Source organism: Physella acuta, unplaced genomic scaffold (genome assembly GCF_028476545.2).
Source record: "Physella acuta isolate Inbredline_101_S28 unplaced genomic scaffold, ASM2847654v3 ptg000374l, whole genome shotgun sequence".
Classification (NCBI taxonomy): domain Eukaryota; kingdom Metazoa; phylum Mollusca; class Gastropoda; family Physidae; genus Physella; species Physella acuta.
Genome location: NW_026731893.1, coordinates 1,034,311 through 1,058,846, shown reverse-complemented (window position 1 = coordinate 1,058,846; position 24,536 = coordinate 1,034,311). Strand labels below are relative to the sequence as shown.

The 24,536-nt window shown below is 34.9% G+C and overlaps 1 protein-coding gene across 1 annotated transcript; it reads right to left on the bottom strand.

Annotated features, from left to right (window-relative positions):
* Window positions 1–4,895: 4,895 nt before the first annotated feature.
* On the bottom strand, window positions 4,896–6,073 carry LOC131941859 (rhodopsin-like). The gene is made up of 2 exons (XM_059301422.1): window positions 5,029–6,073; window positions 4,896–4,906 (listed from the first exon to the last, which is right to left on the bottom strand). The coding sequence occupies exons 1-2, from the start codon at window positions 6,071–6,073 to the stop codon at window positions 4,896–4,898; spliced, it is 1,056 nt and encodes a 351-aa protein (XP_059157405.1).
* Window positions 6,074–24,536: the final 18,463 nt, after the last annotated feature.

Below are 24,536 nucleotides of genomic sequence, written 5' to 3'. Positions count from 1 at the left end.
GTCTGCGATATGCACCCTCTCTTCAGCCTTCCCTGTGGGTTCCACCCAAGTGCCTGGCCATGTTACATTTAAGTTAGCCTCGTTCAGAGCTTAACCACCCAGCGCTAATTCCTACTTCGTACGCTATGAATTTTTTTTCTGATATCTACATTTTAAAAGCTTACTTTGTCATTTGTTAATGGAGGTCTGTATCTTATCTTTGATTGTTTATAATCATTTTGTTCTCGACTAAATGGAAGATTATTGTCGTTTAGAATTTTTGTCGTGTGGAAATATGTTATAGTCGTAGGCTTAGTTAAATTTAAATGAATTCAAAATGTAAATTAGGAATAGTATTAATTGTTTTTAAATCATTCATTTAGAATAACTCTTGTATTATTTCAATGTCTAAATACACAACATCGAGAAGAAAAAAAGTGAAAAAAAAATCAGAAAATAAAAATAAGCATTTTAATGCACTGAAAATAATATATGACAATAACTTAATTTTTTTTTCCGGTAAATGCATTAGCCCATCCATTTTAGCGACTTATGGAATTTAGTTTGCTATTTTAGTGCATTAAAGTGTTTATTACTGTGCCCATTACCATAACTTATTTTCACAATTTCTCAAATTCGCATTCTGACGAACTTTTAAAAATTGAAATCACTAGAACACCTTAACTATTTTTACAGAAACCTAAAATATACACACGCTTATGATCTTTTTACCTATATAACCTATGATTGTGTATACTGTACAGATTTTTATCATTGCGTAAATAAATGTTTGTTGTATATAGCAAAAATACTTTTTTTTTGCTTTCTTTAAAAAAAAAACAAATTATAAAATTGTGTTTGTTAAGAAATTAATTAAACGAGAATTTTTCTCTTTCCACAAAAAGTAAATTTTTAAAAGGAATTGAATTTCGTATTTATAGAACACTTTTTATAGAGATACTAGCGTACCCGTCCCCGCGCGTTGCCGCGGGAATAGAAGATAGTCCGACGAAATATATAAGAAGGGATTCATCCATGCGTTACCAATCCTATATTCTTAGACTCGTGACCTTATTTTCTAAAAGTTATTTATTTAAATGTAAACAATGCCTGCGCTTGGATCATAAATATCGGGACACGGGTTTACCTACACTACCGCGTGAAAACCTTATGTGTACATTAATCAGAACACACTTCGGTGACCACCCATGTGTCAGGGACGTAGAGGGGCGCTCTCAGGAGCCCCCCTCCCCCCGATTACAGTATCGCATAGGCGCAGCGTACGACCCCTGGCTCCTTAAAACTAACAGGCGCCATCGTGCTCATAGGATAACCCAGAGTACCAAATAGCATCCTGTAAACAACGATGCAGATTTCGTCATTCGCTGAAGTGACACAAATGAACAGGATTTTTTTTCTTTAACACGTAAAAACTATTTGATGTGTTTTAAACATCAGTGTGACTGATGCAATATGGTAGCGTTATTAATGGTCTATTATTAGATGCTCGATCTTAATTTCTGACTGGATCGTCTAATAATAGATGCTTATTGCATCATTCGCAAAGTGACGAAACTCTACAGTAGGCTCCACATATTCAAAAAGTTATTTTTTCATCTTTCGCAAGATGACGAAACTGTACAGAAGGATTTCCTCGCGTTACAAAGTTATTTTTAGAAGCCTGTTGTAGCTTTACCGCTGAATATAGTAGTACCCCTTACTCGCTATGCAGGACGCTCGATTAACGGATGCCAAGTGCCAACATAGTCGCTCTAAAACTTTGGGCGCCAAACCATGTATTGACGAAAATTGTACCCTACATGGCGCCGCCCATAAGAAACTTTAGTTTTCTTTTTCGCAGAAATATTCTCAGGAGTATTCTCATCTACTCCTTAAAGTTTCATGGCACTCGGATAAATCGCATCCGAGTTTTTTTAGCGCAATTTCCATTCTGGAGAATTGCGTTTATTAACCCGTCATTTCTGGATGTATGAATGTATGAATGTATGAATGGATGGATGGATGGATGGATGTGTGTCCGCAGCTTTAAGTCGTATCTTCTCAACGAAGCAATATCGAGGACTAGTTTCAAAAGCAAATATGTTAAGCAAGTTATCAGGATGAACATAGGCCAAAAATATTCCGGGTTTCTTTCATGGATATCCCGGAAAAGCCAAAAAACCTCGAAAAAAAGCAGTTTTTGGCCCATATCTCGGCAACCAGACCACTTAGCGACTTGAAACATGTACCAATCGATTCCTGCCATAATTTAGAACAATATTGCCGAAGAAAGTTTTCAAAAATATCCTTTCGTTCCGTCACAAAAATTGTTTTGAATTAATTAAAATTTGGACCGAATTAGTAGGCATTTTTTCCAACCACACCACACGCGTCATCACGTTCAATAGCTGCACCATCACGTTCTATGGCTTCGTCATCACGTTCAGTAGCTAGGCGCGCAATGGTTTTTAGTCATGTAACTCTATTGTAAATAAAACATGTAAAATACTGACATTTTTTTTAAATAAAAAACGTTTTAATAACTAACCAATGGTTTTACTAACCCTGCTCTTGATTTACGCTACGACAGAGCTATTTTTAGATAACATAAGGAAATTGCGCTAAAATTGTCACTAGACTTTTTAATTAACTTGTTTTATATACCGTGTATAGAGAAAAAATCGCTCTCCCCTGGGGCGCCGCCCTTGCAATATTAATTTTTTTTTTGCAGATTCCTACCATTGAGTGATCTAATCATCTCCCCAAAGTTTCATGGTACACGGATGAACGTTGTGAAAACGAAATTTTATAAACCGTATATAGAGAAAAATCGCAGCCGCCCGTGGCGCCGCCCTTGCGAAATTAACAAAGGTGTTCTTTTACAGAACCCTTCCCTGAATTGTTCTAATCAACTCCCCCAAAGTATCATGGCTATCGGATAACGGTGTCACACCAAAATCGACTTATTTTTATAAACCGTATATAGAGAAAAATCGCACCCTCCCGTGGCGCCGCCCTTGCGAAATTAAAAATGATTTTTTTACAGAACCCTTCCCTAGTGTTTTATAATGAACTCCACAAAGTCTCATGCCTATCGGATAAACGGTGTCACTGCAATTCACTTTTATTATTTTTATATACCGTAAATAGAGAAAAATCGGACCCTCCCCTGGCGCCGCCCTTGCGAAATTAAAAATTATTTTTTTACAGAACCCTTCCCTAGAGTGGTATAATGAACTCCCCAAAGTCTCATGGCTATCGGATGAACAGTGTGAAATCAAAATAGACTTTTATTTTTATAAACCGTATATAGAGAAAAACAAATCGCGCTTTTTATATATATTGATAAGGTGTTGGTTTCTATGATCCTTGGATATGCTGATTGTACTTTAATTCCTATTGTTTTAAAATAAACATAAACATAATTAATGTATAACGTGTTTTTCTTTTAATTGATTAAACTTTCTAGATTTTTAAAATCAGTAATTTTTAAATCATTAATGCACATTTATTCGGAATCGTTAAATTGTGGTGCAAAAACGTATGTAATTTACTATTAATTTTAATTAACATTAAGTGAGTGTAAACTAAAAGTATTACTTTCATTGCAATAAAAGAAAACCAATTTTGGAGCGCAAAAGTAATTGTATGAAAACAAAGACATGAATTGTTCCCAAATATTTACATAAATGGAATTTCTATTCCATTTTAACTTCAAAAAATAAATAAACCGGGAATGATCTCCCCTAATCTTTCTCGAATATTCTAAAATAAAACTACGGGGGATGGCAACTCAGGACACAGATAATATCTGTAATCCATTTTTAAAACTTAAAGATTTTATAATAGAATATAATCTCGTAAAAAAAAATTGCACACCAAGTGAAAGCCAAAACAAAATGTGCATAATAGTGGGGAATATTATTAGTGTTTTATAAATTCACATGCGTTTTTTTTTTTGAGAAATCGGAAATGGCGTAAATTACTCTTTCCGGTCGATGGAAATTACTCAAGATTTGATAGAGGGTAGAAAATTAGATCTTTTACTTACATGTGCAATTTCATTTATCTATCTGAAATAGTAATCAAATAATAGGCTTTTGAAAAATTCAAAGTAGAAAAAAATTCCGGTTATCGGAAATCGCTCAAAAGTTGATACGGATATACGATTTGGATATAATACTTGTATATGAAATTTCATCAACATAGCTGTAACGGTACTTAAGTTGTCGTGTTTACACACACACACACACACATACACACAGACACACTGACACACATACACACAGACATACGGACAAGATTGCAAAACTATGCTTTTCCGACTCAAGGAGCCTTAAAACGTCGAGATTTGCAAAAATCTCGATTTTTTTTTGCACGATTATCAGACTTTCTCTATACTTCGTATATACGAGAAAGTAAAAAAGAAGATTAAGACGTGTTGGCCGATGTCGTAAGTTGGTTCTCATTTGGATAAGCTTCGGATCACTACCATTGACAGTGCTGCGTCTTGGACCGAACTTATAAGTATAGATGTCTGGTGTTGTCACTTAGGATCCAAGAATACACACAACACTATCTTTGGGTAACAATCCCGCTCATTTTACCTGTGTGACCAATACATCTATATAATATGTATGTGTCATAATGTTTGCTAACAGTTCAGATTTTGAATTATTGTGACGATAAAAATATGTTAGAATCATATATATATATATATATATATATATATATATATATATATATATATATATATATATATATATATATATATATATATATATATATATATATATACATATATATATATATATATATATATATATATATATATATATATATATATATATATATAAACAACTATTATTAATGCAATAATCCCAATATTTTGTATCATAATGTGGTACAAAATATGTTCAACGCTCAGCTGATGAGAAATCAGGGAAAAATAACTCTCAAACACCTTAATATTTTTTTCTGAACTGACAAAAATAGCTAGCTAGGGTTAAAACTTTCTAAAACAAATATGTATGCGACAAACTGACTTACATTGTTGTCTAAAATTAGCGTTAAGCTTCAGGTACACAAAAATATTGCTCGTACAACAAATAGTGCTGAAAATATACGACATTTCCCAAATTAGAGTCATCAAATTGTCGTAAGCGCCAAGATCACAGCCTGGAAATATGTGATACACGGCTGTGACCATAAACCTCGGCACGCTGCAAACAGTCTGTATGATAGCCAATAGAATTACAACTTTAACAAGACGTCTTTCCCGTGATGAAAGATTGTCTGACTTTTCATGATTATCTCCCATTTCTTTAAGTGCTGATTGATTTCGTATTTTTGAGGATGTCTTTAGAGAGAAAACCATCCAGAAAGTACAGAAGAGTATGAGAACTTGAGAGATACAAGAAAGTACAACTCCTTCTACAATATTAACGATAGTGTCCCATTGAGCGCCAAGCTGGGTATACGTCCATTGAAACTGCATGAAATAAATGAGGCTGCTGTTTGCATCTTTTTCTCCTGTGGTGTATAGAACCCACTCCATTGGATCATAAATAAATAACGGTATAACAATCCCAACGTGAATAATGTAGATAAACGTGATGGATGCAACACATCTTGATTTTGTAAACACAAGCTTCACACGAAAAGGTGCTACAACACAGTAACACCTTTCTAAAGCAATGATTGTAGTTATCCAGCATGATATGAAATAACCTACATACCTTACTGAGCCTAACACAAAACTGCCAATAGACCAAGGGCTAATGGGAGTGTTTGGGTACACGTAAGCGATAAGGTAGCACACACAAGCTGCTAGCTGACACGCCGTCACCACAAGATCTGTAAACGACAACGCCCAAAGTCCAACACTCATGCTGTCCTTGAGACCAAGTCTAATGAAGACGAGCACGTTGACGCTGTTGGACAAGACGCCTGCTAGAGATATCACCCCGTGGAGGATCACGCTAAGCGAAAGCATCAAATTTCGAAGCAGCAAATCCGGTACCAGGAACTCTCTTGTTTCTTCTACAAGTTTTTTCATCATCTCGTCATGATCCGTGGGGTTCGTGTCCGCCATTTGTTTTTATTAAAGGTCGTTTTTCCTTTATTATATTTGCGAAATATATAGAACTAGGATCTAATTATTGGAAAATTCAGAACTGAAGCAATAATGTTTCTAGGAGAACATTTTCATTATCAGGTGGCAAGGGTGTACTGAAGAGTGATCTATATGCTAGAAGGTAAATTAAAGAAAATTTGAGTTATTAATTTCCTAAAATTAAAATTAATAAATTTAACTTATGGCATACGCGATAAATGAGAAAACTAAATTGATTGTATTAACAGAGAGACTTACGTCCATGAAATTTTATTACTTCTTTCCCGTAAGTCACCTTTACTCAAGTATTTTGTAAGATAAGGGAACGGCGTGGCCTAAGCGATAGAGCGCTAGGCTTCAAACCTGAAAGTTTCGAGTTCGTTGGGTACTTAACTCATGTTAGGGATAGTAAAGGCGGCTTGGCAAAGTGCTGACCACAACTTCCCTTCATATGTCGAGGTCAATAAACTTATGAACTGCACTTCATCTGTGCAATGGTTCGCTAGTTCTAAAGATGATTCTTTACCATATTGTGTCATGTAAAATAGTCAAATTATTACATTCAAGTTATATTGGTAGTTTACTAATAAGGAAAATAAAATTATACCTACATTAGAGAAATCAATCAATAACAAAAAAAAAAACGTACATTTTATTTAATTTACAATAGTTATTTCTTTTAAAACATGTTTTCCTTTAGCGACTGACAATAAACATGAGCATGAATTTAATTAGATGAAATAATTAATAAACATTTTTAATGATTATACACATTATCTTGTTTCATTAATGTTTGTGTCTTGTGTAACATTTTTCTTGAAGATTAAAGCGTTTAGAATAATTGATTTTTTGGTGAAATTCTTTTAATCAGCGTTAAAGTTTTTTTTAAAACAAAAAATTCTTAGCAGAAAACGTCATTGTGGAAAATCCCTTTGAAGAATCATTTTTTGTAGACGCATTCTTTTTATCGTATATGGGGTAGAATGTAACTTTTAATAAACTAACGAAGCGTAAATGGTAAGTAGAAAATCGTTGTAGAAAATAACAGACTTCGATGTTGGCTTGCGATATCAAACAATCTTTTCAAGAACTGTAATTATACATCCGAAAATTGCTAATTAAGACATTTCTAGTATTCACGACTCTCTTTGATAAAATATACTTTGATTAAAATAGTCCTTAAAATATTTTTAAAACTAAAATGTAATACTTTCAGTGTCGAGAATTTTATTTCGAAATTCAAATAAATAACACAAGTCATAAACACAATCAGACGTCTAGTGGTGAAACTTCAATTAGACGAGTTTTAAAATATGCACCGTATTGATTAGGGGATATATATATATATATATATATATATATATATATATATATATATATATATATATATATATATATATATATATATATATATATATATATATATATATGTATATATATAATCAATACTCTGTTAGCCTTAATGTAGCGTCTCTGCTTGCCAAGTTAACTAATCTAACAGAACTCAATCGTAAAGGTAGTGCATATGTTAATGGTTTAAAACTAAGAAAATATATGCAAAGAAATTCTCATTTACATCTCTAGCCTTAGCAGTTTCAACTCATGACTTAAAGTTATGAAATAATATGATGAAAAATTATGAATATTAGTCTAGCAGAAAAATGTAGCAGATTGATAAATGGTTATGTGAAAAGGATGAATTTATTTGTGTTCAATAATGTGTTAGGCTTTACCACAAAACCTCAATTATAAGATTGTAAGAGTTTTTAAAAAGAATTACAATTATAAAGACAAGATCATGTTTCGAAATGACTTTATATTAATAAAAGTTTTTTCACTACGGACACTGAAAATACCGAGGAAACAAAGAATGACTAGAACATTTTATTAGCATGAATAGATAACATTTATTCAGCTGCAAACGTGTTGAAAATGTATACACATATCTGATTTAATAAACTACGCTGCGTTTAATGTATCTATTACTCTAATGCAGGGGTCTCCAAACTTTTCAGTCCGAGGGCCACATTAACTATAAAATTTCAGTTCGGGGGCCAGTTAGTTCCAGGCATGTCTTTGATTTTCCTGGGCAAAGTTCTTCAGCCATCACTATCAAACGTTTTTTTTCCGTGGACAAAAAGATCTCCGCGTGCCGGATGAAAGGACCTCGAGGGCCGCATCCGGCCCGCGGGCCGTAGTTTGGAGACCCCTGCTCTAATGTATGTAAAACAGCCGCTTTGAGATGGATACTTAAAAAATTCATCGATTGAAGCTGCTTAGTGCTGTATCATCGCATAAGCAAATATGTCTTTGATTTTCCTGGGCAAAGTTCTTCAGCCATCACTATCAAACGTTTTTTTTCCGTGGACAAAAAGATCTCCGCGTGCCGGATGAAAGGACCTCGAGGGCCGCATCCGGCCCGCGGGCCGTAGTTTGGAGACCCCTGCTCTAATGTATGTAAAACAGCCGCTTTGAGATGGATACTTAAAAAATTCATCGATTGAAGCTGCTTAGTGCTGTATCATCGCATAAGCAAATATTGATTAATCGTTTGAGTGTTCATGTGCGCTTCCGTTTGATTTTTTTTATTTTCGTTTGCTGTTGTGTCTACGTCTACGTCTACGTCTACGTCTACGTCTACGTCTACGTCTACGTCTACGTCTACGTCTACGTCTACGTCTACGTCTACGTCTACGTCTACGTCTACGTCTACGTCTACGTCTACGTCTACGTCTACGTCTACGTCTACGTCTACGTCTACGTCTACAGTTACTTCTTCATGTCCACAATCACGTTCTCGTTTAATCATGATATTTCAACTATGAATGCTTTAATAAAATATGTGTTATATCACACGGTTCGCCAGGTCTGAGTTAGTAATTAAAAAGCGGTTTCTGTATAATGATTCTACTCTTATTCTTCTTATACATGTATAAAAACAGTGTTATAGGGAGACGGCGGGTTACAGGACTACGGTTCTGGTTACGGCCGATGCTTTATTTGTTGTTTTTTTTTAACTTATTCGACATACTTTCTTGGAAATCCATAACAGTAGTTTGAATTTGAAATCGTGATATAATTAATAAATAGCATTGCATGTGGTAAACTCGTGGACGTTAAGTTTCAATGTTGTTTTTTTTTTAAAATTTAAACATATTAAACATATTAAACATATTAAATATATGTCAAATAATAATTAATCAAAATTCTATTTTGAAGAAAATAATAGATCATGATAAATCTCGTCGAATCCAGATGTTTCTTTTGAGTTTTGAGTTTTAATTTTAGAAATCGCTAATCAAATTTTCATCGTCAACAAGAGCTAGCAAATGATGCAGATTGTGTTTAAAATATGAGATGCCCCAACAAGAGTAATTGAACAACCAAATTAAGAAAAAATTAACCGTTTTAAATGTTTTAATTTTTAAAATTCACATATGATAATAAAACATAGTTTGACTTTTTTTAAAAATCGTTTTACCGCTTGTCGAAAGAGAAACAGCGAAACATCAATATAATGAAAGTATATTATTACTCATTGGGCGAAAATTACACGTTTTCTAAATATTAATTACACTAAGATTCTTTAACGCTCTAAATTAAGTATGCGACATCAAACTGAACGCCTTCATTAATTATTAATCAATAGGGATACATAATTAGTAAAGAAATTTAAAAAACATATTAACAGTTTGGACTCTAACAACGGTACAAACAACTGCATTGCACTCGTATGTCAATTTTGTGATTTATTTATTGATCTGCAACATATGATTGATCACAAATAGCTGGATTTGGTTAAGAAAATAAACAGCCTAGTACCCATTGTATTTTTTCTTTTAGTTTGATCTAAAAAATACATAACATACTTGACATTAGTATTTTCCTTTTTAATTATACTCATTTTAAAATAGACCAAAAGTGAGGTAGATAAGCTGTTAATATAATTATAGGTACCAACGGGAGGTAGAGATGTTTAAAAATAAAACAAAAACCATTACCTATAACTGTCCTTAAGAGTATTTAAAAACAGACAATATATTGCATACACAGAATTTTTCCGCCCATTTAAGACAGAAGGGACCGTGAAAGTATTATATTGGTGTGAAGTATGTGAAAATGATGACATTCAAATAAAAGTAAACTAAACACAGTAAGCAATTGAATAAAAATTAAGATCATGACCAAATTAATGAAGGTTTAGAGTACGAAAATAAATTAGCACGAATATCTAAAAATAAAAATAAATTACAATTTGATTTGTGTTCTAAAATTACAATATATAGGCCTGAATAAAAACAAACGATAATATAAAAATGCCTGACATCATAATACTCATAAAGAAAAAACAAATATAGAGGGTAAAATAAATAAACAAATAAACAATAATAACAATACAATAATAGTTAGATAACTTCATCACCATCATACATCAATGGCCATTGGAGTACGAGGCGCTAACATTTTTCCTCTCTCTAGCTGTAACTTCTGCTTTTTTGTAATATTAGGCATCTTTCCTTCTAATATTGTTTTTTAGTCCTGTAATGTCTATCTGATAGTATTCATAGCCAATGTGTCTCTGCACTCATTCATAGCACATCTCCACCTTCTAATTCTGATAACTGCTTTTAATGCTTGATTGTTTTTCTTTTTATTAAAACAGTTTTTGACCAGAAGACACGCAATTATTGGCGTAAACACCTGCTCTTAAAAGCTTCTTATTTCGTCTCATTCGTATTTCACGTATCAACATAGGGAGCATTTAAAATATGTTTTATGCATACAGATATGTGAATTAGATAAAAGTTATAAAAATATAAAATAAACTCTTTAACAAAAACAATATTTGAATGTGCAGAAAAAGATTACGTTGCATGTTAGCTGGCCGTAGCTAAGAGAACATTAACATTTTAAAGGGCCCCAATACACCTGATTGATATTCCAGTTGTGCATTTTTTTTTCTCCAACAAAGTCTGAATTTAATATCTTCGTACTAAAGAAGGCTAAAACACCAACAATTTAACAAAATTATCAAAACTCTTTTTGGAGTATTGCAGCACCGTTCCCAATGAACCACCGATGCTTTTGTTATTTATCTCGGGCTCACCGTGGTTTTACCTGGTAAATCGCCGGGCCAGGCCCACCCCTCTGAGTTAGGGTTTTTGTCAATAGTGAGTTTAACACAACAATATTGTGTTAAGATAGAACAAGTTTATGATTATTTTTGTTGTGATAGTCTACGGAAATGTATCAGTGTAAGCCATATCGTTTACTTTAAAATTATTTATTGGGAAATAAAATAATGAAAATGAAATCAATCTCTGCTGGGTTATTAAGTAAAAGAAAAAGGGCGTGTGTTTAGAGTGGTAGGGAAGGCGGAAGGATGACTTAAGGATATTGATTTCCTTTTATAAGAAAACAATTCATACAACAGCTAGAAATACAAACTTTGGCTATGTTTTTGAGCATAATTAGTCGGTAAATCGTATTCACTGCTTGGTTGAAGGGAAAAGAAAAAGCACAAACATTAACGTTGTATTTTATTCATTGCCATACAACAAGAACTAGTACTCTTATTTTTGCTGTCTAAGAAATACTAATGTTAAAAATTGACTGACATTGTTGTCTAAAATTAGCATTAAGCTTCAGGTACACAATAATATTGCTCGTACAACAAATAGTGCTGAAAATGTACGACAATTCCCAAATTAGAGTCATCAAATTGTCGTAAGCGCCAAGATCACAGTATGGAAGTATGTGATACACGGCTGTGACCATAAACCTTGGAACGCTGCAAACAGTCTGTATGATAGCCAGTAGAATTACAACTTTAACAAGACGTCTTTCCCGTGATGAAAGATTGTCTGACTTTTCATGATTATCTCCCATTTCCTTTTTTCCTGATTGATTCCGTATTTTGGAGGTTGTCTTTAGAGAAAATACCATCCAGAAAGTACAGAACAGAATAAGCCCCTGTGACAACAAAGACAGGGCTACTCCTTCCACCATATTAACGATAGTGTCCCACTCAGCACCCAACTGTGTATACGTCCACTGAAGTTGCATAAAGAAAATGAGACTGCCGTTTGTATCTATCTCGCCCCGTGTGTATAGTACCCACTCCATTGGATCATAGATGAAAAGAGGAATTACAATTCCGACGTGAATTATGTAGATTAACGTGATCGATGCCACACACCTTGATTTTGTAAACACCTGCTTTACGTGAAAAGGTGCGACAACACAGTAACACCTTTCTAAAGCAATGATTGTAGTTATCCAGCATGATATGAAATAAGCTACATACCTTACCGAGCCTAACACAAAACTGCCAATCGACCAAGGGCTAATGGGAGTATTTGGGTTAACGTAAGCGATAAGATAGCACACACAAGCTGCCAACTGAAACACCGTCACTACCAGATCTGTAAACGACAGCGCCCAAAGTCCAACACTCATGCTGTCCTTGAGACCAAGTCTAATGAAGACGAGCACGTTGACGCTGTTGGACAAGACGCCTGCTAGAGACAGCACCCCATGGAGGATCACGCTTAGTGAGAGCATCAAATTTCTCAGCATGGAATCTGATATCAAGAACTCTCTTGTTTCTTCCACAAGTTTCTTTATACTCTCTTCATAATCTGTTACATCAGTGTCAGCCATTTTGATCTTGCGAACTCTCTTCTTGGATGCTATCATTTACTTAATACACAAAAAGCTTTTGCTATTTTGTTTCTATAAAAGTTATTTTTTTCTTTTCCAACAATAAAAGAGCATCAATCAGTTTTTCCTGCTGAAGGGAATGAAGAAACTCTTGGTTAAAGTAGTTTTAATTTTTCACTATATATTTACTGATGCTGACATTTTAAAAGTTGGAAGACGTAATTCAAATGGTGGATCGTTTGACTGCTAGTACTATTGGTACGAGTTCGAACCCATTTCGGACATGATTGTAGGGCAGTGGGGAAAGTAATTCGACTTGGCACGGTATCCTTACTCATGCCGAGGTCAAGATACATACGGACATTGCTTCCTCTGCCCAATGTATTGTTAGTATAAAAGAGGTATCTTTTATATATAAAAACAATTGACTCCTATTGCATTTTTTTACAGAAATACCCTCACCCCGTCCCAAAAGATCTATATATAAATAACGTATTCTCTAACCAAGTCGGACCACCACGTCGTCGGATATTTTTAGCGCCAACTCCAACACCGCAGATACATGTATAAATTAAACCCTGGCTTTGGAAAACAAATTCAACTTAATGACTCCGGTTGACTTCAGGTATGTAACGTGGAACCCACCTGTCTAAAACTTAGTGACTCCGGTTGGCCTTAGGTATGTAACGTGGAACCCTCATGTCTAAAAATTCAAAGGTTTTAAAAAGGTTTTTTAGAAATTTATTAGAAATTATACGAATGGAATTCTTACTAAAATTGCCTTAATAGACATAATCAGATAGCGTTTTTTTAAAAGAAATCTTTCTTGAAATTCAATTTATAGTGTGTGAAAGTTATTATTTACTTAATTATCTTAAAAACTATTTGTGAAAACATAAATGAAATAAAAATATAATCTCTACCGTAAAACTAGAAAAAAACTACCTGTATTAAATTGTATTTGCTATTAAAACAACTGTTAATTATTTTTGTTTTCAAATTTCTTTTTGAAAAAGCAAGCTTTGTTTGTGTTTTATTAAAAATCAAATTACGCCGAGTCATTTCACATCGACAGCTAATTAACACGGGTCCTGCTGTAATTAAATGTTATAATTATTAAAACCCTTCACCAGTTTGTATAACTAATAGTCCTGTTTATTGATTGTTCAAATTATATCTTACTCTAGTTATTGACTTTCTCTATTCTTTCTTTAAGCTGCTAGAAGAGTTTAAAACAATTATATGTGTTGTAAATACCTTTGAAGTAAAACATCATCTATAAAAATATGATTTTGTTCTGATGTGGTTAGTAAATTTAACAGTACACGCTTATTAAAATGCTCACGTTCAGGAGCTAGAAGATTATTTTTAAAACTAACAAGCTTTTTCTTGCCAGGCAAAATTAATTTATCGACGTTGAAGTGCAATTATACAACCCAAAATTATTATCAGGAAAAAAAAACCGGTTTTTCTGTCATTTTTAAGAAAACTTTATTTTTCATTACATTTAAAAAAAAAATCATTATATACATAGCAAAATAAAACTTGGCATGTCGTGCATTATGTTATACATTCCAAAAATGTAATAAGAAATCTTGATCTAAACCTAAACTAACCTAAAGTCAAGAGCAAAAACGGAGAATGCCAAAATCCATAATTTTAGTCTTTAATGAACACAGAAATGCGTAGATGGAAAATAAAGTAATTTTTAATTTAGCCTATTCGATGCTGTCGTCGTTTATCATACACGTGATTGTTTGTTTGAAATACTTCATTTGTGATTGTGATTATAATTGATTCAAAGTTGTAAATATAGAAGCCATACTTCTAAAAAATACGATTCGCATATATATATATATATATATATATATATATATATATATATATATATATATATATATATATATATATATATGTATATATATATATATATATATATATATATATATATATATATATATATATATATATATATATATATATATATATAAATTAAAAACAAATTTTAGAAATTCTGTTTAGAGGCGTTGCGACGTCTCCTGGCGCCCGTGGCGAACATTTAAGTTGGTGCCCCCATCCAATATAGAAGTTCTATCAATTGATTTTGGATAAAATATTCAGAGAAGCGAATTTGTAAACTTCAAACGATAGCAAACACTACACTGATATCCCTGCTGTACTCTCTTTCGGCCCATACTCTAATATGGCAATCTACCACATAAAATACAGTGTTGAGTTTTTACTGTGGTGTTGATAGTGTCCCATTGATCGCCTTGTTGCGTGTACATACCGAAGCTGCATGAAAATATTATGAGACTGTCGTTTCCATCTTTTTCACCTGTTGTGTATAGTACCCAGTCCATCGGGTCATAGTTTATAGTAGGAATTCAAAAACTCTAATGTGAATTTTGCAGATTAATGTTATCGATGCAACACACCTTGATTTTGTAAATAAATACTTTACGTGAAAAGTTAAACAACACATTACCAGCTGTGCGATGATTGCAGTATAAAATTCAATAAGACGAAAAGTAAAAGATAATTTTTAATTATGCACAAAATTGCTTAGAGGGCAAAAACAAAACATGATTAGATTCGTTTTTCAGCATTCTTGTTACGTCTATGAATTCTAAGGACTTATGTAATTTATCTAGCACAATGTAATTTATCTGGCACATTCAACTGACGTTGTAATAAAATAACATACATACATTTACCTAATAAAATATTATAACTTATATTAGTAATATAAGATCTAAAACTTAACAGATTTAACAAAAGATTTAACGTTATGAAAAATTATGATTAAAATTATTAAAATATCGTAAATTGATAATGTAGCAGATTAAATATTATATTTAAATATTATAAACTATAAAGATGAAACACATTGAAAAAACTTTATTTTGCTTTTAAAATAGGGCACACAACCACTGCGTTTCTTAATAATTGTTGATATAAAAGAGTTTTAAAATTATTAAACACAAGGAACATCATGAACATTTTAGAAACATATATTTATAGATAAAAGTGTTATTTGCCAAAGAAACGGTGAAAACTAAGGGAAACACAAAATGTGTCGAATATGTTAAAAGCACAATTAAATAACATTTAATCAGCTACAGAGTGTTCAAAATGTGTTAAAATGTTTGGTGCAAGCAAGTTCATTTCGTGTATAGTATAAGTTAATTTATCTAAAACAATGTAAGTGAGTTAAAAGGGTATCAATCGATTCACGCCAGTGTTTCTTCCAGACGTTTTTCTCAGGGGGGGGGGGGGGGGGCACTTGATATTTTCCGGGGGGGGGGGGCGGAAAACATTTTGCGGGGTTCCGTGGGGGGGAGGGGGAAACAATGGTAAAAGTATATGTTTTTTATATAAATTTTATTTCGTTCGGGGTGGAGGGCGGTGGACCTTCTTTTTTTTGGGGGGGGGGGGGGGGGGAAGGGGGACTGCTCGTAAATGCCTGGAAGAAACTCTGATTCAAGCTTAGGAAGCGTATTCAAGTGAACGCTGCGTTGGCCATTAAGACATTACAGAATAACTTCGCGCGCATTCGTGTGTTTGCTCATTCACAGCTACGGCTACAATATATATTTGAGCGTCATAACATGAAATCGATATCTCATTATCTCATGCAGATTTCTTTATAAGAGAAAAGTTTAATATCTTAAACGTTTTCTCCATTTTAAACTGCCTTGTTATTAAATCCATCCTTCAATAAATTTTACATTACAAGTTCGTAAATTTAAATATAATTATCAGTTTATTATTAATTGTAATCATCTGTTCATTACCGAAATAGAGGTAATTTGATAGTCTTACTATCAATATTCATGCAGAGTTAATTTTGATATTCCGACTTTCAATAATCATGTATTAAATGATACTCACATCACTAATGTGTTTGTAATATCAATGTGCTATTGTTAATACTAATCATTCTAGTCATTTATACCTCAATATTTGATAAATTAAATAATAACTTGTTATTTCTTATTTTTTATTTATTTATTTGAAAGTCCAAATTTTATTAAAACTAACACTGAAGAAAACCTGATTTAATTTTGACGAAGATGAGCTGGTTGGAGCTTTTTTTGCTGGTTTAAAATCCATATTGTCAGAAGATATGTATCAATAATTTCTGTGCAAAGATGCAAATAGTATGGAAACGTATTGAGTTTTTCTACAATGACACGTGCAAGTTTCGTTGTGATGAAACCAACTATAATCGTGGCTTCGTGGATAAATATAAAATTATCACTCAATTAATTTATTTTACTCTAACAATATGTATAAAAATAACAATACATGACGCATAACATTGTGTTCCAAAAGAGATACAAATAGAGACATACATTCTTGTTTAAAAATATTTTTTTTCTAAATTTATAATTACGAATCTACATAGGTGTAACGTTTACCTATCCACCAGCCAGATAGAAGGTGAACGTCCCCGGATTCTTTTTTCGGGGTTATATGCAAATGACTTACAGCCTAAATGAATGAACACTAACTCAACAACACACTAGGGCTCGATTTTGATGTCTAGGGAAAACTAGTGATACTATTGAAGTTAACACTCATCCAATCTGCATACAACCTTTAATAAGCGAACACAGTTGTGGCAGAACACTAGGTTAAACGAGATAAAATATTTAATTTAGAAAATAACAAAACCCAACTTACAAAGCGTAAGAAAAAATGCTATCACAGATTTTAACACTGCATAAAAATAGCCACAGGTCACACCACACTGCTAAAGCTTCAAGAATCACTTGGCGACAAGTAATATTATACTAGAAGACTAAAACAACTTAAGAAAGCATAGCACACTCAGGACTTAAGTTCTCTCACGTTCAAATGGTCAGAATCTATTGCCGGACAAAATGGACGGCCTGGTCTTAATAGACCGTTTGATCAAGGTAGACTGCCTGATCAAGGTGAACTGCCTCGTGTCGCGTGTGTGCGACCTAGTTAAAGACTTAGGCCACAGGGGAGGTTATCCTCAACTCATGTAGCCATTGGCTGGGGTAGTCAACTGATCCGAATCAATCAATCAGATCTTGATGGAAAATTTCTTAGTCTTAGACACCCTTAATAAGACAGTGGAAAAACCCCGGTAGTTGCACCATCAATCCATATAAGGTATTATACAATGTCAAAATAAAACATTACTGGACCTATGTAGGTCACATCCCCTCCCTTTTTGGAAGTGACAGATAGGTTCCACAAAAACAGACATAAGGAACCAATCTGGCAATGAAATAATAAAAAAAATGCTTTACAAATGTAGGCAATCAAAACCTTAATACCAGATGAAAATATCCCTGAACATAAAAGGGAAGTAACTCAGACTTTTACAATTTGTGAATGGGGAGTAACCCTTTCAAAAAATAATTATACATCAAAATCCCTCAGAATAGGGGTATTACAATATTTCCATGAGGATATTAAAAGTGGTAAACCCGCCAGGGTAAGACCTTTATTTCAATGACTAGCTACAATATCAACTGAGTCATATGAGACATATTATTATAAAAGGTTACATATAATAAAAAACCACCTTTAATTAAGGTTCACCTGAAAATAAACAAAATTTGTAACAGGATTGACATTTTGAAAAATTCAAAACTTATACCACTCATTTTCATGTGAGTGTCACCCAAACACAACACCTGTGTATGGTCTTAATGAACCACAAAACATGTCACATGATCAATGTGTGCAATAAGATTTTACATCCTTGACAAACAATCAGCCACAACATTATCACTACCCTTAATGTGTGAAATTTCCAGATTAAAAATTTGGAAATATAAACACCATCTCAATATTCTTTGATTTGTCTGTCCTAACTTAGAGGTAAATTTCAGGGGATCATGGTCAGAAAACACTCGGACGGGATTGGTTGAATAAGAGACATAGACTTCAAAATGTTGTAAGGTCAAAACCAAAGCTAAAGCTTCTTTTTCAATAGTAGAGTAATTCTTTTGGTTCTCATTTAACTTCCTGGAAAAAAAAAGCAATGGGATGGTCAATCCCCATGTTGTCTTCTTGAAATAGGACTGAGCCAATGGCTAAGTTGCTAGCATCAATGGCAAGTTTAAAGGGCTTGCTGAAATCTGGTGCAGCCATAACAGGAGCATTAGATAAAAATGACTTAATGGTTAAAAAAGCTTCTTGACATTTATTTGACCATTCAAACTCAACACCCTTTTTCAATAATGCAGTAAGAGGTTCAGCAATAGCTGAAAAGTTTTGACAGAACCGCCTATAGTAACCAGCCATCCCAAGGAACTTTTTGATTTCTTTACAATTTTTGGGAGGAGGTAACCTTACAATAGCATCTACTTTAGCTTCAATGGGCCGAACTTGGTTCGTTCCCACTTGATAACCCAAATAGGTAATTGAACCTTTACAGAAATCACTTTTATGCAAGTTTACAGTAAAATTCACTTCAGACAATTTTCTAAAAAGGTTAGTCAACTGAACAATATGTTCTTCAAAAGTATTGGAAAATACAACTATATCATCTATGTAGGCCTCACATTGGTCTATGTCAGCAATGACAGAGTTAATGACCCTCTGGAAAGTTTGACCAGCATTTCGCATACCAAAGGGCATACGTTTGTATCTATAAAAACCATTAAGGGTTACAAAAGCAGATATTTCTTTTGCACGGTCAGATAAGGGGATTTGCCAGTATCCTGAAAGTAAATCAATTTTGGAAATTATCTTAGCCTGACCAACTTTATCAATAACGTCTTCTATTCGAGGTAATGGATAGGAATCAGCTTTGGTGAGCGCATTTACCTTCCTAAAGTCGGTCACAAACCTGAAAGATCCACCGTCTTTCGGGACTAAGAGACATGGGGAACTCCAGTTGCTGAAACTGGGCTCAATGATATCATTCTTGAGCATATAATCAATTTCATCTTTTATCAAAGCAGCTTTTTCCGGGTTAACTCTATAGGGGTGTTGTTTAATGGGTTTTGCGTCACCTACGTCTACATCATGAGGTGGAACCTTCGCTTCTTTGGGTACATCCCCAAAAATAGAGGGAAATGTCTCGAATAACTGAGACAATCTATGGCTTTCCTCTGTGGACAAATGCATAAGGTGGTCATTTAAATTATCTAAAAAGGCAGAATTTACCAATTTTGGGGGTTTCAATTTATCATGTATCACATCATCAGAAACATTTGAACATACAGGTAAAGTAATTTTAGCTGTGGAATGAAAATTGTTACAATTATCATAATACTTTTTCAGTGAGTTAACATGATACACTGTCTGTTTCTTTCTTCTGTCAGGCGTATTGACAACATAGTTCAAATCACTTAATTTTGAATGCACAGTAAAGGGTCCACAATATCTCAAGGACAACGCATTGTTCAGATTAGGCACTAGCACAAGAACTTTCTCGCCTGGATTGAATGTTCGTTTACGAGAACTCTTATCATACAGTCCTTTCATTCTCACTTGGGCCTTTCTTAAGTTCTTGTGAGCCATTTCGCACACGGCTTTCAGTCGAACGTGAAAATCGTCAAAGTTTTCCACAGGATGATCGCTGGTACCTGTCCACCGTTCGTGTATCAGCTTCAGGGGACCACGGACAGAATGTCCAAACACCAGTTGAAAAGGAGAGTAGCCTAAAGAGTCCTGGACACAGTCCCTCGCGGCGAAAATAATCCAAGGAACAGTCTCATCCCATTGGGTGTTACTGTTAGCGAACGTTCTTAGCATGGTTTTGAGGGTTTGGTGGAACCTCTCAAGTACGCCTTGAGACTGAGGGTGGTAGGCTGAGCTGGTGATGTGGGTAACGCCTAGCTTGGCTAGTGCTTCCTGAAAATGGTGACTGGTGAAGTTGCTGCCTTGATCTGTTTGCACGATTCTAGGTAATCCAAAGGTAGTGAAGAACCGGGTCATGGCTCTGACTACAGTCTTTGCCTTAATGTTCCGTAAGGGGAACGCCTCGGGAAAACGGGTACTTGAACACATAAAGGTAAGTAAGTACTCGTTGCCCGCCTTGGTTTTAGGCAAGGGACCTACACAGTCCATGACGATTTTAGAAAAGGGTTCTTCTAATACAGGAATCGGACTCAAAGGGGCCTTAGGAATTTTCTGGTTTGGCTTTCCGGCCAACTGACAGTTCGTGCAACTTTTACAGTAACGCGACACATCATTTCTCATTTTGGGCCAAAAGAACAGTTCTTTGATCTTCGCCGTCGTTTTAGTGACTCCTGGGTGCGCTGACATTGGATGGTCATGTGCCAGTTTCAGTATTTCATGCCGATAAGGTGGAGGGACCCACAGCTGGTTTTTACCCAACCATGGTTCGGCTGGTGAGGCATTCACTGGTATAGAGCGACGAAAGAAGAGGCCGTTCTCGGAGAAATATTCCCCATCGTCAGATGAGAGAGATTTTTCGACCATTGCCTTGAGTTCCGCGTCGACTTGTTGAGCTTTAATGATGTCTTCCTGAGATATCCTCAGGGGTAAGCCCAGGTTTGTGTTCTCTGGAAGCATAGACTCCAGTTTGGGAGTCGAATTTCTTGACGATGATTGTAGGTGTGGTTCAGACGTTGTGTCAGCCAATTGTTTGGTCTGGCTTCTTGTCACCGCACATACAGGATACAGTTCATTATCATTATCTGGAACTGTTGACAAAGGGTCTGAAACCGTACAGGGGTATACTTTGCTTCCCGCAAGGTCATTCCCTAGAAGTAGGTGTACTCCTGGGACAGGAATACTATCTATCACACCTAAAATGACTTCACCTTCGACGAGATGATGTTTCAGGGCAAACTTGTGTAGAGGGACGACAGTAGATTTTGTCCCCACTCCCTGGATAATGGAAATCCTTCCGGTGTTCGTCTCAGGTGTAATGTCCATTGAACTTTTCAAAAGAAGTGATTGTGACGCTCCTGTGTCTCTTAGGACGGTGATATTCTTCTGAGACAACGGATCACCTGGTTTGCTAATGATGGCTTCGGTAATGAAAGATGAAAAGTCAACTTTTCTCGATCCCTCGAGATTGGTAGACTCGGAAGAAACTGGATGGTGGCGTGAACAGTCAAAATGTGACTGCACATAATGTGTGGAAACTTGACTACCTTCTTGCGGACACTTAGGGTTAGCGTCCTTTAGAATTCTAGAGTTCATAGTTGAACTGGCTGCTTGAGGGGATAGAGCATAGTGCGCAGAAGTACGCACCACCTCTCTGTTATATTGACGACGTTTGTAACAGTCCTTGACAAGATGACCAGGTCTTTTGCAGAACTGGCATACTGCTCGACGATTGAGAGTTGATCTTGGTTTCTCTCTGGACTGTGATGCCTTCACGTATTGGCCAACAGGAGGATTGCTGCCAAAAAGGGGAAGCACGGGGTTGAGGCGGTTTCCTGACACTGGTGGTTTCTTATGCACCAACATATATGTGTCAGCCGACTCAGCAGCCTTCTGGATGTCAATTATCTTGTTATCCAGTATGTGAAGTCGTATGTCTTCAGGCAGGGACGTTAGGAATTCTTCCCTTAGGATAAGTGACCTGAGTTTCTCAAACTCAGAAACTTCCTCAGAGTGTAGCCACCTTGAGAATATTTTCTCCTTTTCAAAGAGAAATTCCACATATGATTGAGTGGGTAACTTGCGGAGTGCTCGGAATTTCATCCGATAGGCCTCGGGCGTCAGTTCGTAGGCCTTCAAAATGGCAGTCTTGACCAAACTATAGTTATTTCGAACGTCGTGAGAGAGTGCCTGGTATGTTTTTGCAGCTTTCCCAGTAAGGACCGTACTCAATAAAGCAGTAATGGAAGTTTCGGGCCATTCACATGTCTTCGCTAAACTCTCAAATGAGTTAAAGAAAACGACCAAATCTGTTTCATCAAATTTAGGAACTAATTTCCCAAATTTGGCAATCACTTGCCCCACCGACAACTTTTTTGGATCTACCAGAGAGGTGACATCACTAACTTGACCAAACTCTAATTCCAACCTCCTCTTATCTAAAGCAATTTTAGCCTCTAACTCCTGTTTCTCTAAAGCAATTCTAGCTTCTAATTCTACCTTCTCTAGAGGTTTCTCCTCGCGGAGTAACACACCAGCTAACAAACTTTCATCAAATACCCCTTCATTAATAAAATGAATAACAATTTTATCTCTCAACACCTCTGACTTCTGCGTAACAGAATAATCCAATTTCAATTCCTTAACAACACTAATCAAAACTTTTCTACTCAACTTTTCTACCTCCTCAAAAGTGGGATTAGCTAAAAAAGATTCCATAACACTAACTTTCAAAATCACAACAAGCCTAGATTCTTTAAATTAACACGGAGCGTTGGGCCGTGTACTTGACCTCCTATCGTGACACGTCTGGCTTTTGACCTAGATACCTCTAGCCTTGCGCGCGTTGTAAGAACACGGCGCTACTGGATAGAAAAACAACTAAATCAAACTAAACTTAGTGTTTAACTGATATAACCAACAACTGGAACGACAGATTAAATCTCGGCGAGACCCCACTTTGTAACGTTTGCCTATCCACCAGCCAGATAGAAGGTGAACGTCCCCGGATTCTTTTTTCGGGGCTATATGCAAATGACTTACAGCCTAAATGAATGAACACTAACTCAACAACACACTAGGGCTCGATTTTGATGTCTAGGGAAAACTAGTGATACTATTGAAGTTAACACTCATCCAATCTGCATACAACCTTTAATAAGCGAACACAGTTGTGGCAGAACACTAGGTTAAACGAGATAAAATATTTAATTTAGAAAATAACAAAACCCAACTTACAAAGCGTAAGAAAAAATGCTATCACAGATTTTAACACTGTATAAAAATAGCCACAGGTCACACCACACTGCTAAAGCTTCAAGAATCACTTGGCGACAAGTAATATTATACTAGAAGACTAAAACAACTTAAGAAAGCATAGCACACTCAGGACTTAAGTTCTCTCACGTTCAAATGGTCAGAATCTATTGCCGGACAAAATGGACGGCCTGGTCTTAATAGACCGTTTGATCAAGGTAGACTGCCTGATCAAGGTGAACTGCCTCGTGTCGCGTGTGTGCGACCTAGTTAAAGACTTAGGCCACAGGGGAGGTTATCCTCAACTCATGTAGCCATTGGCTGGGGTAGTCAACTGATCCGAATCAATCAATCAGATCTTGATGGAAAATTTCTTAGTCTTAGACACCCTTAATAAGACAGTGGAAAAACCCCGGTAGTTGCACCATCAATCCATATAAGGTATTATACAATGTCAAAATAAAACATTACTGGACCTAAGTAGGTCACATAGGACACGTGCACATTATGAGTCTTATAAACACCAATTCAAGTAACATTCATATAATACAAATGTCTAAATATAAATGGTTATTTTAAAAAAAAATGAAGTCTTATTTCAATGTGTTCAAAACCAGATGGTTGCGTTTTAACCTCGTAGATTAGGTTATTTGTCTATGGTGTAGATTTATGTTTTATAAGCTTATATGTTTAAGTGTTAGGACCTTTGTCTAGAATAGATTTCCATGCAAAATTATTGGATAAAATTTACAAACGTTTTGCAATCATCTGATTTTGAGTCTATGAGCAGTGACATGGAGGAGGGGTGTGCTGTAACGTCTAAGATTTGCGTTTATTGTAATTGTAATATAATATTATATAACGACATTAACATAAAATTATCAGTTCTATAAATTTAAAAAAAATAGCATTCAAAGTTAAAAAAATTTCACAATTTTGTTTATTTTGTGTT

Excerpts from the sequence above, each read along its gene's own strand:
- LOC131941859 (XM_059301422.1), bottom strand. The coding sequence starts at position 6,073 with ATGGCGGACACGAACCCCACGGATCATGACGAGATGATGAAAAAACTT.